The sequence below is a fragment of the Maniola jurtina genome, chromosome 7 (genome assembly GCF_905333055.1).
Source record: "Maniola jurtina chromosome 7, ilManJurt1.1, whole genome shotgun sequence".
In the NCBI taxonomy this organism is placed as follows: Eukaryota; Metazoa; Arthropoda; class Insecta; order Lepidoptera; family Nymphalidae; genus Maniola; species Maniola jurtina.
The window spans coordinates 7,497,193-7,512,295 of NC_060035.1; the positions used below are offsets into that span (position 1 = coordinate 7,497,193).

Sequence of the window (15,103 nt, forward strand, 5' to 3'; positions counted from 1 at the left end):
GTTTGTCAGAAATTGTATTGTCCCTTTTTACAATTAATACCTTCGCTAAGTAACTTACCGACAGATTATGGATAGATTGATTGTTTTTAATTTCGGCTGTCAGACGTCCATCAGAAGATAGGTTTTGTGACAGTTTTGCTTCAGTCAATGTTGTATCTAACCGACTGATAGCTTACTATCGAATGCGATGACTGATGTTTGCATGACAAGTATTTGGATAAGTAATTCTTTGCTTCTGGATAACTTACGATTAGATTCCTTTTAAACTTGTCGCATTAACAGAAGTTAAAACAGACATAGAATTTCGAAAAACTAGCACAAGACATGCAATATAGGGGAATACAAAACAATAACTTAATTTGTATGCAAAATTACATACAATAATGTTTCTAATAATATTTACTTACATTTATTGTGATACCATGCCTTTAGTTTAATGTCCCGAATAAAGATAGGTATACCAGAACATAGGCAAAGCTCAAAGTTGTATTTTAACAAGTGAGAACAAATTCGTACACTTGTGGGACAAGGCATCTTTTGATACCTTCAAGCATGCTTAAAAAAATCGCGACCCATTACCAGGGTTGGTCCGGAATAAAAATAAACGGACTGCACCATATTATGCCACCGACGGGTAGCATCGAATTTTTTTGAATATCATTTCCAAAAACACTAAGTACTAGATTCCAAGATGTGCCATCGTATTTCCTACCTCATGTCATGACGTTTGTAATTGCGACTAGATATCGGGGTCTATTAATGATTGATGTAAATAATTGATTATGAACCTATGGTCTGATGAACGCCAAACATAAGCAACATGTCTTAAGACGAACTGCGTAGACTACGGCTGCTGTGGGCTGCTATGCGCGCTTCCCTGGGAACTGCCCGAATTCTTTGACTGAGAATCATCCTTTTTCTTCTCGACCTTGAATATAATTTTAATTAAGATAAGATACAAGTTAAATTATAAATTTATAACACCCCCGACAAGTGAAGGTTATAGTAACTAGATAAGAGTTGATAACTTTCAAACGGCTGAACCGATTTTCTTGGATTATAGCTAAGAACACTCTCGATCAAGCCGCCTTTCAAACGAAACAAATAAATTAAAATCAGTTCATTAGTTTAGGAGCTACTATGCCACAGACAATACACAGATACACACGTCAAACTTACAACACCCCTCTTTTTGGGTCGGGGGTTAATGAGTCATAGATTAGGATAAATTCCAAGAAAAGTTTTCATGAACTCTTTGTGGGTGAATCCGGTGACTTACACTTGACCGGTTTTTTTATGTTTTTCTATTTTGTGGATTAATATTGGCATTTAGACATATTTATGCTGGCGTGGACTTTTTCGTTGATATTTTTATGTTCGACATACATAATTTTCTAAGAGAGTTTCTTCAAGAAAGTTTTCCTCTTAGCCGTTTTAGTTGATTTGAGTCAGGTCATTGTTCAGCACCATTTGACTAAATTTCAAAAAATATATAAAGCCTTCGACCATGCCAAAAATAGGTACAGTTTAACTATCAATGAAATTATTTATTTATTTTTTCTGCTCAGTAACGTCATAGAGTAAAATTTTACATCTCGCAAACATATTAGCTTTGTATTAGATCAAACGGTGCGCTGACAAAAAAAACCCCATTAAATAATATTGCTAGTTTACCTTTATAGGACAATCAGCGATGAGGTGATCCTCACTCTTACAATTGTGGCATCTCTTTGGTTGTGGCCCCATACTGCACTTTGCTGCTATGTGGTTTGCAAACTCTCCGCAATTATAGCAGCTGAAAAGAGCAAAAGATTTTTAATAGTACTTACTACGGGACTTTATCTCTCAGTTGGATTATATTGCTATAACTAGATATGTAATCATACCTATACCTAATTTGATAGATTTACTTTTCAAAGACCAAAATCACAGTCACAATACTCTACAGGTCCTATAATAGATATATCGTAAAAGGCATAAAACAACGTCTTTGACATATTGTCCTACCAGATTAGTATAGGCAAATGGATATTTATACTTTTATAATCTATCTATTTTACTCGAGTATAATATTGTAATAGATACTTGTTTGGAAGTGGCTTCCTTGCAAATTAATTGCAATTAGGGTAAAACATGGCCAAAATATCTATAATTATTTCTCATAATTATAAGCTTTTACGTACCGTATTTTTCTGAAGCGTTTTTTTGACAAGGGTCGTCGATGAGAGCCTTGACAGTCTACTGCCGACGGTCCAGACACACGCGTTGCCTCCAAACCTTTGTCAGACTCTGTACACTCAAACTCCACCAATTCTTCGTCACCAAGCGATCTGAAGCCAGGCATTTGAATCACACTCTGAAACAAACGATAGAATTCAAAAAACAAAACGGACGGTTATTTGTTGTATACCTGCCTACTATACAATCTGAGACGAAGTGCTAACGTGCTTTTTGCAAATCCCTCTTAAACCTGGTCAAGTCCCCAAATCGTGGAAATCGGCAGTCAATACAAGAATTATTTATGCTAATGTTACAAACTTGCTTGTTACTAAAACCTACGTTTTACGCATGCATACCTTCCAAAATAGCATATAGGATACCTAAGTAGTTTTCATAAAAAATCAGATATCTACTAAATGTAGGTGCCTCGGTATATAATAATTATTCTTCCACGGAGTATACAACGTTATATACCTAGCACACGAGTTAGTTAATTGGCAATTTACTTTAGACAAGATGCAATATTGGATTATTCTGCAATCAAAGCAAATGCTGTATCTTGCTTTGTCGCCTAGAGTTACATAATTTAAATGAATGCCTGAAACATAACAAATTGTTTTTCTGTATTCATGATTTTAACCCATAGAATTTTTTTTATTTCTCCGAACTCGTGTATCTAAATAATGCGTTATCACAGTTAAGGAGGGACACAGTACTCCGACGACTTTGATCTCGTGGTGAATGACGACCACGACGACTCTGCCATAATACCTACTTAATAGGTCCCGGAATTACCGGGGCCGCCTCGAAGCGCTACCTTACAGCACGATTGCTCTATCTTGAATCTAGATGGATTCATCGAACCTCTGGTAGGTAGGTAATACCATCCTTACCATCCTCTGTGTCTCTATAGTCCAAAGTCCAAATCCTCGCAAAATTTCGCGATTGGCCTAAGCAATCCCCAGGAATGCACAGAGTGCGTAGGCCGAAACTTAGACTTCGGTTTCTGTTTAACCAGGCTAATCTAGAAGTTCCCAAATTCCTAGTCCTAGCGAAATAGGTTCCATCCCAGGAAAGAAAACGGTAATTTCAGTCCTGAAAAATCGAAGAATTCCCACGGGATTTTTAAAAACTTAAATTCACGTAGACGAAGTCGTGTACCTTATCTATTTGGCACAAAGATAGCTTACATCCTGGACGCGGACATAGGCTACTTTTTGCCCCGGAAAATCGAAGAATTCCCACGCAATTTAAAAAAAAACTAAATCCACGCGAACGTAGTTTCGGTAGTAAAACATAATATTTGAAAAAAAAATATTTAATAAGTATTAGCAGTTGTTCAAAGCAGGGTTCATTCAAGCTACCTACTTCCTGTATTACAATATATTCCATACATGAACCTAATCCATATCTTTTTGTACTTTTGTATGTAATAAAGAATTAATATTGTATTGTTTCAATATAAATATGGATGATCCACTCCATGGTAAAAAGCTGAGTACCTGTGAAAAAAAACCTCGGATGGGTTCGTAACTAGTCGGGCTTACTTCGACTAACCACGTGAGTACATCCGAGATCATCTACAATTTTTAAAATGGAACTCCTTCATGATATTTTAAACGCTAAAAATTTAACTGTATATTTCATAATAACATCATCTCAAAAAGTCATTTAATCATACCAGTCGTAAGTCATAGGTCATCATTTACTTATTTACCTACCTACCTACCTACCATAAATTCAATTGGATGAGTAAGTATTTCAGTTCCATGTATTTACGAATTTATCAATACATTATTATCAAGAAAAATCCTGACTCACTGACTCACTCATCAATGTCCAGTCTAAACCCTTGGACCAAGAAAGCTGATATTTTGTACAGAGATTTCGTTATAATGTCAAATTAGACATTTGGATTTTTCAAAATTCCCATACCAGGGGGATTCACATTTTCACTGAGCGTAGCCGCGGGTGGTAAGTATCTATAGTACTTAGATACTAAATAATTTATGTAATATGAATAATATATAATATTACAGCATATAAATATCACTTGTATTAACTGTGAAGAAAAGCATCGTGAGAAAACCTGCATGCCTGCGAGTTCTCCATAATGTTCTCAAACGTGTGTGAAGTCAATATGTTGGAACTGGGACAGTGTGGCGGACTATAGCATAAACCCTGCTCATTCTGACAGGAGACCTGTGCACAGTAGTGGGCCGGTGATGGGTTGATCATGATGAATGAATATTATACGTACGCTATAACGACATAATTAATAAAATACACCGGGAAAATACAAGTAATTTGGTACGTTATCAACAACTTCCAATATAACATAGTGATGGCCTAATATAATTTTTTACCGCTAGCGTTGTTGCAGTGGGGCGAAGTACAAATTTAGTGGCGTAAATGTATAGAAAAAACATCCGGACTTGATAAGCCGAACAAACAAATAAAGTACGCTATCGGGTCGACCGCTAGATACGCTGCGTGTTTTCTCAATGGATTTATATTTTTTACTAACGAGATACTTCACGAAAATGATATAGATGAGCTTGACATCTGTAACGAATAACTTTTTACTGTAGTGCAATGTGCTTATAAACATCGCTACAACAGTAGGTAAACGTGGTGATATTTCCATTACAATTTTAAAAACTTTGCATCTTTAATAACACTAGGCCCTAGCTGATGATGCTTGTGTCTCCTCTCAGAATGAAAAGAATTTTGGCCATAATCTACCACGCTGGCCAAATGCGGATTGACAAACTTCGCACACCTTTGAGATATTCAATTAAGTACCTACTTAAAACGCACATAACTCCGAAAAGTTAGAGATGCGTGCCCGGGATCAAACCTCCAACCACCGATTAGGAGGCGGACATCTTAACCACTAGGCTATCACAGCTTACAGATAGATAGATAGATAAGCACCTGGTGAACAAAAACGTCCTGCCCGCCATCGTCCGGTGTGATGAAGCCCCAGCCCTTTGCCACGTTGAACCATTTGCAGCGACCACGCCGCGTCACACCTGTCACACCGCTGCTGCTCGCACTCCCCGCAACTGTAATTTTTTTAAATGTTAAATAAGTATCATCGTCAATCAAACCACTGCCGGCTCACTACTGAGCATAGGTCTCTCCTCTCAAATGATAGCCTAGTAGTTAAGACGTCAGCCTCCATGTCTGGGTTCAGACTTTGATCCCATTCATGTGCCTCTAGCTTTTCGGATTTATGAACGTTTTAAGCAATTAAACTCACTTACTTTAACAGTTGAGGAAAGAAAACATCGTAAGGAAAATTGTACGTCTGAGAGTTTTCCATAATGTTCTCAAAGGTCTGTGAAATCTATCAATCCACACTTGGGCAGCGTGGAAGATTATGGCCAAACCCTTCTCATTCTGAGAGGAGACCCAAGGTATAGTTGATACAAAAAATAAGTTAGCAAAAAGTACGTGGCCACACGTGGAAAAAATGTCGACAGTTAAATTTCCATTTTAGGTACACATTTCCGTCGGGATTGCGTAATAATTGGTCCATAGTCTTTTACAATAAAAAGAAAAGTCCTGATAAATTCACTGAATTTTCAACGTCCAACACAAAGCTTTGTACCTAGATAGTAGAAACCTAGAAATTATGGGAATTTTTCAGAAACACCCACTCCCACTAATAACTGTAAGAAACAACTCTATCATTTGAACAATGCACGCACACATCGGCGACAAACCGACAGAAACATTATTTCTTATACATATTTATTAATGTCGCCATTGCCTAATTGTAATTATTGTTGAAAATAATATTGTACTATTAAAATAAATAGTTTAAGGTTAGCGTGATGTGTCGTACTCTATCTACTAGGTAAGTACATCATAGAGAGTGGGCCATATCGCTGCAATTAAATAGGACTTAAAATAATTATATGCAATGTTTCCTCGTAAACGTAATACCAAATGAAAATAAGTTATTTTAAGGCGTTCACGCGTCTTAAAACGCTTCAGCCGTGACGCTTTAGTACAGCCATAATTATAGTTTCGCAACAATACTATATAGAGCATTATAGTTAATTTCACGAGAAATTCTTACTATATCTGACTATATCTATAACATTTTTGGATGATCCGTACCAATATTATAAATGCAAAAGTGTGTCTATCGGCCTATCTGTCTGTATTTCTGTATTTTATCTTTTCATGGCCCATCCATTTCCAAGTGGTGATTTATACTCAAGGTACTCAATCATATAGGCACCTACTGGCTGGCGCTATTGCCTCACTGGAATCGCCAGAGTTAGCTGTTAGACTAAATAAGCGCAATATCTTAGGTCATCTGATGCCTAAATCAATTTCTGGTACAAGATATTACTAAAAGTTTTCCGTCCGATGATTTTTTAATTTTTATTATTTATTAACCAAAAATGTCTGTCTGTTTGTCAGTCTGTCTGACTGCCTAGCTATTCCCGGTCCAACAGTTTAACCAATTTTTGATGAAAGGTACAGAGTTAGCTTACATCCCGGGGACAGACATACTTTTTATCCCGGAAAATCAAAGAGTTCCCACGAGATTCTTAAAGGTCCATCCGTTTAACCGATTTATATGAAATTTGGTACAGAGGTAGCTTGCATCCCGGAAATTTACATAGGCAACTTTTATCCCGGAAAAGCAAAGATTTCTTACAGGATTTCTATTAAAACCTCTAAATTCACGCAGACGAAGTGATGAAAGAATTTTCAAAATCGGTTGAGTTGTTTCAGAGATTACCCCCTACAAACAAACTTACAAACTCTACCTATTTATAATATTAGTATAGATTCACAATAACATAATAAAGTTTAATTGGACAAAATAGTAGTACAAAATAAGCCGTGTTTAGTGGTAAAATATTTCGTAACATCGATAAGTTATATGGGACAGTCATTTATGATATTAAAACGACTGCATTTTGAATTTAATCGCTGACCTCATCTATTTTATTTGAAAACACTAATTAATTAAAGGCACCTGAAAGAACTTTGAGAAAGTTGTAATTGAATTCCAAAACGGAACATTCAACTAGTTGTGTAATTGCATTAAGTTCTTCGTCCCCTCTTTTAAATGCACAAACATTTCGATATTTTACCATTCGGAAATCTATTAGCAATATATGAGGGCCCACGATCGTTTATAGGACTAAGAAAGGGTATACTATCCCCCTTATCGGCTCCTTCACAAAAATAACGTGGGAACCGAATGAAGAATGAACTCTTCTTTTTATGTGTAGATATCACTATAGCTGTTAAGGTTGAAGACCTTATTTAAAGGGTTATTATTAAATAATAGCGATACGCGTTTCTATTTTAAAATTACGTGATTAATTAGAAACTCGATATTTAGCAATAAACTACGTACCTATACCTATAAAAATTAGTTCATACATCTTTAAACTATTGCTCAAAACCTTTAAAAGTTCATATGTTTAATAATAATAATTTAATATGCCTGGCCATGATGAGTAACCAATACTCTACCAGAGCGAACTAACTCTATAAAGGTATCTAACTATCTATCTTCAGATACTGTTATTAATCATTTTGAGGAATGCGAATAAGTTCCGATTTAACAGGAACTCAATGACACACGACACTATACTGATGACTAATCGTAATCACCAAAACTTTAACTTAAATTCTTAATATGCACGTGGAATTCTATGTAAAGCACTGTGACTAGGTAGGTAGTTAGGTACCTAGTAGGTAATAGGTATCCAATGGAATGGAAATACATCGATTTTATTTCGCCAAGCGTGAATTTAATAATTTAAAGTAAAATCACGTCACTACCCACATTATTAATGAGAAAATGTATTTGTTTGTTAATTGGTTTGTTGGTTTGTCCTTCAATCAAGCCGCAACGTAGGTACCTAATGGGTTGGCTTGATTTTTACATGAATATTGAAGACGAGGAGAGTAACTTAGGCTAGATACTTTTTATTCCGGAAAATCAAATAATTCCCTAGGGATTTTAAAAGCCTTAATCCCGCGGACTAGGTCGCAGGCATCAATTAAAATTGAAATAATTTTAAAAATCATTAAATTAGTCAAACTGCCAAAATAATTCAAACATTAAACGAAGCTTTAAAAGTTTTCTTTAAGTCAATAAATAATAATTAGGTAAGTAAGTAAATTAGCAATGACCATAAAAATTCCAAAACTATGTAATTTTATTTTAAAGGAAGCTTATCGAATGTACAGCTTTATTTGTTCTCCAATTCAACAAATGTTTGTGAATACTAGAATGTACGGGTAAGCTAAGCATAATATTATTTCGGGCAGTAGCGGCGGCGGGCGGTAGGTAAAAGCGGCTACACACGTGCCGGCGACGGCGGGGACTCGAAGAATGTGTGGTATTTAGGTTGCGTTTCTGGTACCTCTTCATTCATTGCCGTAACACTGCACCTTGCCGTGCCTCGCCCCCCATGCCTTGTCGTCAAGAATCAACCGCACCGCAGCAGATACTCAATATTTATTATTCCCTATACTGCATTAATGAGAAAGCGTAAACATTCATTTCGACTTTTACTATTTCGTCATATGCATTTTTAAATGCGCCATGTATTTTGAAAAAGGAATTAGATTGTTGTGTACCTGTTTCGTTATACGATGAAATGGTTCAATTTTTTTTTGGTAACAAATATTAAGTTATTGAAATTTGATGGTGTACTTATTAATTATGGATTATGAGACGTTCATATGGCATGACGCATAAAAATCCGTTCTAGCTGATAAGATGAGACACAAGGTTTAAAAAGCACAAGAGTAGAAGAGATAATTATACCTATTTACGAATACATTTTAGTTTTGTAGTTTTACCTAAGGCTTATAATAGATAAGCTGTGAAAAGCTAGCAGACAAACAGACACATTTTTACAGTTATATGGAGCATGGATTTAGATTATGTACAATTTAAAACAGTACCGTGCCTGACTGACAGCCAGCTAAACTGGGTTTGTAAAATTTCAAGTTTCTAGATCCACCAGCTTAGCTAACTAGCACCACGTAGGTAACATAGGTAACCAGTATCGTCGTAACCTTTGCTAATTAAAATGATTGTGAAGAAATCAGCTTTTTAAAAACCTGAACCCACGCGGACAGAAAGTGTAGGTACCTACTTCCTGTAGTAAGTTAAGATTGTATAGTTTTCAAATAAGTAGTATTAAAAGTTTCATAGGACACCACATAATTTATATCTTTTTGTTTGAACTTCAATGAGAGTACGAATAAGTACAACCACCCACTACTAATGCTACTATCGTATTCGCTGATCTGAACGATATTTGAACCATAAGTATTAACGTAATGGACTCAAAGGAGTAATATTATTTTGTACAAAACATTACGAAATAAAAGGGACTGGTGTATTCATATAAAAGGGATTGACGTGCTTCCTCAAATCATTATTATTATGTTGGTCTCAATTTAAGTGTATAATAAAGACTCTAAGTACATTCATGCCATTCAGTAAAGACTCGTACCTACTTCTAGAAATATAATAGATAGTGAAAAAAAAACAAAATAATTAAGGCACATAAAACGTGTACCAACGCTTTTATCCATGAAACGTCATTATATTGAAGTAGGTATTATACCTACTTTATAACTGTGGACAAGACTCATCAACCTGCTCTTGGCTTAAGATGCATGCATGGATCACAGAGTAGGCACATTGGCATAATATTATGACATGGATGAAACTAGGTGCTAGTCAGTTTTGCACCTACCATGTTTTAGAGCAGATTTCATGAATGATGTTCTGATGAATAATGCAGAATGAAATTCAATATCGGGTAACAGAAAATCAATCGGAATCAATGTAATCCATACTAATATTATAAATACAAAAGAGTGTCTGTATGTCTGTCTGCTAGCTTTTCACGGTCCAACAGTTTAACCGATTCTGATGAAAGGTACAGAGCTATCTTCTTACATCCCGGGGACGGACATAGACTACTTTTTATCCCGTAAAATCAAAGAGTTCCCACAGGATTTTTAAAGGTCCATCCACTTAAGCGATTTACATGAAAGGTACAGACGAAGCTGGCGTCCCGGAAATAGGCATATGCGATTTTCATCCCGGAAAAGCAAAGAGTTCCCACGGGATTTTGAAAAACCTCCATCCACGCGAACGAAGTCGCGTGCATCACCTAGAAGGTAACTTAGTAAAATATAGACTAACCTTACATTAACGCATAACATAATAACACTCAACATCGTCATTTCTTCCCGTGTAATAGGTTTATCGTAATAAAAATTTTTAATAGGTAGGCAAGTAGGTACTACCTAAAACTTTCAGTGCAATAATTTCAATACAGGTTTTATAATTCAAAACATTCCATGAGGTAGGTTTGGGTCTACGTATAGTTCACAGTTGACTACTATACTTGTTTGCTGTACCTATATACATATATTGAGCCCATTGGTGTAGGGAGAATATAATGTCTATGCCCACCCGTGCGAAGGCGGGCGGGTGAACTAGCTGTTCATACAGGACAAGATGCAAGCGGCGCAGCAGTAGCGAAGGCGCATCGCAGTGGTGTATCTGTTATGTTTACTCAGCACGGAGCGAGCGAGTCGACGCCTGCACCTATCCACATTGCGCCGTCCGGGCATACCAGCCCTAAAACTATACATACGCTTAGGAATTTAAAACTTCATAGTTCATACGCATGCTTATTGCTTAACTTTTGATTGCATTCCACTACACTCAACTCAAATATTTGATGATAATATATTCATGTCTTATTTTCCGACAATTTAACGCTAACATTCCTCAAGCTGGGTATTCGATGCGATAATGTTACAGTGTTAGTCAAATAAAACAGATGCAACAGTACATGTTTCATAATTCGGTACCTTCATTATCACCAAATTTTTAAGTAAAAATATTGTCACACAAAGTCCAGCATTTTTAAGTTACCTATACCTACCTAATCATGAAACTTGGTAATATGGATTTCGGTTAAAAATGAAAAAAATTGTTTCAAGGTTTTTGAAAATTCTACCCCCAAACTAATTAAATAGGGGATGAAAGTCCATAATTTTTCAAGTTATACAATATTTCCATGAAAATTGACAATTGGGCTTTCGGTTAAAAATAAAAATAAAACCATTTTCTAAGATTTTTGGAGATTTCATCCCCTCGCCAATTTTCTAACTTCCAGTCAAGCGAAGCTCGGACGGGTCAGCCAGTTCACGTGTAAAAATAGCCCATGCAGCATCTTAAACCTTCATAATAGAAGACGAAACATAAGGAAATATCTTGACATTCTTGGCTTATTGTTAGTTCAGCGATTACCTACTGTTTCGAAGCTCGAGTTAATTTAAGCTGCCTTATTTTAAAAACAGGAAGGGGAGACTGCATATTTTCGCTCAATTTAGCTATTCATATACCATTTCTAACATTTGAAATTATAAGCATGATAAAAATAGTATCGTGTGTTACTGCTTATCTTAATAATTACGTACAAGTAACACCCACGTTACTTAACGTGCACTGGGCATATTTTGAATAGTTACCAATAAGAATGATAACAGATCTTTAACTAATTTATTTTTAACTAGCTTATGCCCGCGACTTCATCCGCGAGAACTACACAAAATTTTAACCATTATTTTACCCCCTTAACGGTTGAATTTTCAAGAATCCTGTCTTAGCGGATGTCTATGTCATAATAGCTATCTGTATGCCAATTTTCAGCCCGATCCGTCCAGTAGCTTGAACTGTGTGTTGATAGATCAGCTTTTCCTTTTATCACATTATCACACTTCACACTAATAATAAAAAGGCGAGTGTGTATGTGTGTGTGTATGTTTGTTACTCCTTGACGCAAAAACTACTGGACGAATTGGGCTGAAAGTTAGAATGGAGATATGTTATACCCTGGATTAGCACATAGGCTACTTTTTATCCCGGAAAATCAAAGCGTTCCCACGGGATTTTTTAAAAACCTACATCCACGCGTAAGAAGGCGCAGGCATCAGCTAGTATGTAGATAAAATTGCTTATACTTTTCCTAAGTAGGTATTAACAATATAAAAATTGAAGTAGGTACCTACCATGGTATATAAATAGGTAATATTTTTTAAAGATTTTTTTACTAAACGCACGGAAACATACTATACAATTTATAATTATACAATTATAATTATACATTTACAATTTAATACTATTTTTGTTAATATTGGAGAGGCCAAGCTACTACGGTTTACGTGATGGGTATATTTTTTATAATTACACACTAGAGCGGCGTAGATCAATTAAAATATCGCAATGTGTTTTAAATAACTATAAAATGTAAACCTAAAACGAGTCGCAGCGGTTTCGATTGACATGTATAATTAATGAATAAGAATTTATTTAAATAGGAGTGCACATGGTTTGGTATTCCGTTACTTTTTATATTCCCATTCATGTGTATAGAGTAATAGACCCGTTCTAACGTAATATTTTGGAAACCTTTTAATTTTTCTAAAACTTACGCAAAGTGATTTTAATAGTTAGACCACTTTCTTGGAAAAAACAGCGCTCCGTAAGTAGATCTTAAGAATATTGTGCCATTCACTGCTTTTTTGCTGTTATCAATCGCAGGTATGGAATTTAAACATGAATCATCGTCAAGTGGCGCTTGCGTTCGGGATCTTTAGCTAGGAGTGAAAGAGATGGTTAAATGTACCACAATTCAGACTTAATTGACTGGTTACGGAGTCGGACCCTGCCGTAGGGACGTAGCGTTACTTAACATCGACTTTCTAAAAATTCCAAATAGGTATTTCTTCTGCCACTCTCTATGAATAACAATTTATTTTGGAAATAACGCGCTCATGACTCACATTTATTCATTACGGAGAAGTGCGATTCTGTTTAGTACTACCACTACTACGCAGGCTACGCAGCTCATTGAAATTCAATGATACTTCTATTCCATGATGCAATGGGGTACTTCCAAACTTTGACTATTGCGATAGCTAAATCAACCTGCTCGAAGACATCGATATAATGTTCAGTGCTCCTCACTACTAGTTTGGTATGTAAACGACAAAAACACGCAGTGGAAGAATGGTGGGGAACGGAGATTACAGTCCTTCGAAAATGCAGTCGGCCTAAAACGCACACCAGCTTCTGAACTCCCACAAATTAATGGATGTACCATATGCCGATGTGATATGGGCCTTATCGTGATAGAAATAAGGTGTCAATAAAAGTGTTAAGGCTTCCTAACGAATACAAGCTACGGGCGCGAGTAAGTTAAACGGAATTGTACGGCGGGTATACGAGTATAGTAAACAATTTACGACGTGATGCGTACCTTGTTTGATAAAACGTTCTCAATTCTGTTTTGGGAAATAGTGATCACTTACCATGTTAATTGGAAGATAGCGAATTGTATAAGCAGCGATAGTTCAAAATAAATACAACTTAATAATATGTAGTTATTATATGTAAATTACACAGTATCTAACTAAACAAGTAAAACAACAACAACTTAATAATCAAACAGTAGAAGCTTGGAAAAATATCTCAACAAAAATACAACGTCATTTACTTCGAAAATGTTTAATTATAAAGCACTTATAATTAGATAACTGTAGTTGTTGATTACACATACGTGTAGTAAACATGGTACGCATATGTGCGACATCAATGAACGCGACTATTAACCTCAATTCGAATATAATTTCAATGATGTTGTAAACAATTCCTACGATTAGCTTCCCAGGCCCTACGAGTCACACATCCGCTCGATAAGGGCACAACTTCCAATACACGATACAGCTTTTGACATACATGCAGGCACCGTAACACGTGCGAGGAGAGATAAACAAAGTTCACAAGAATATGTTACAAAAATATGTATATTACACAATATATTCAAAGATACTTCAAATTATCTGTTAATACTTACTTGAAGACGGAACTGCATTTCCGCCTTCCTTCCCGCTCATGTTAACTAAAATATCTTAACTTGCGCCACGAATATCACCTCGGCGTAGCATCCATCCTTCGCGTAAACAAATAACACTTTTATTTGCAGTTCGTTTGACATTTACAACTGCGTGATTTTGAAAAATGAGTTATCAACTATCATCAAATATTCGTTGGGTGCATGAGTGCGCGTGCGCGCGTAGCGGCTTGCGACGCGTACGCAGGTCGACTGCATCGAAAATGAGTGGCAGTGGTGAGGTCGTGGACGAGCGGCGATGTGGTCGCTCAGTCCCTTCCCGGATATAGCTATAAGCTAAGCAAGTCGTTTTTAAAATAGAGAATCTTAACGGAATGCGTGTGCTGCCCGAAAGCGCCGGCTGTTTTACCCCAACCCGAAATATTTCACTCGTAGTGACATTATTAATTCGGGCTGGGGTAAAGTCATCGTCGTCGACAAGTGAGTAGTGACTCACTACGCGCTTGTCGTGTCGATGACCATGTTTACGTTTAGTGTGGAGTGCGGTATAACGCTCCTTGCCTTGATAAAGGGAATGCTTTAACGATGCGTTCAAAGTGAACTGTACCAAATGAACTTTATCCAGTACTTACAAGTAACAAGAATAATCATTACTGAAGTTCAGAATTTCATGTTTTGTCAAGTTGAATAGGTAGAGGCTTCATCATGAATTCTTTGAATTTTTTTTGACGTTTTTCTTTTTTTACGAATCCTCGTAGAAAACGAGATATCTGTTAAGTACATAGTATATTAACTGTACTAGCATGCACATTTACACTGAATATGTTTTAAAATTAGATATTTTTCAGGCTCTACAAAATTAAAAAAAATTGTAGAGCACTGAAAAATATGTACTTATTGAGTACCTATTACGAAAAACTTCGGTTGCTGACAAGCAGAATTCA

The 15,103-nt window shown here is 36.1% G+C and overlaps 1 protein-coding gene across 1 annotated transcript; it reads right to left on the reverse strand.

Annotated features, from left to right (window-relative positions):
* Positions 1-29: 29 nt before the first annotated feature.
* Positions 30-14,393, reverse strand: LOC123867005 (protein lin-28 homolog). Its single transcript, XM_045908831.1, has 5 exons — positions 14,163-14,393; positions 5,158-5,288; positions 2,184-2,356; positions 1,675-1,795; positions 30-928 (listed from the first exon to the last, which is right to left on the reverse strand). The coding sequence occupies exons 1-5, from the start codon at positions 14,200-14,202 to the stop codon at positions 845-847; spliced, it is 549 nt and encodes a 182-aa protein (XP_045764787.1). The 5' UTR covers positions 14,203-14,393; the 3' UTR covers positions 30-844.
* Between the last annotated feature and the right edge of the window lie 710 nt (positions 14,394-15,103).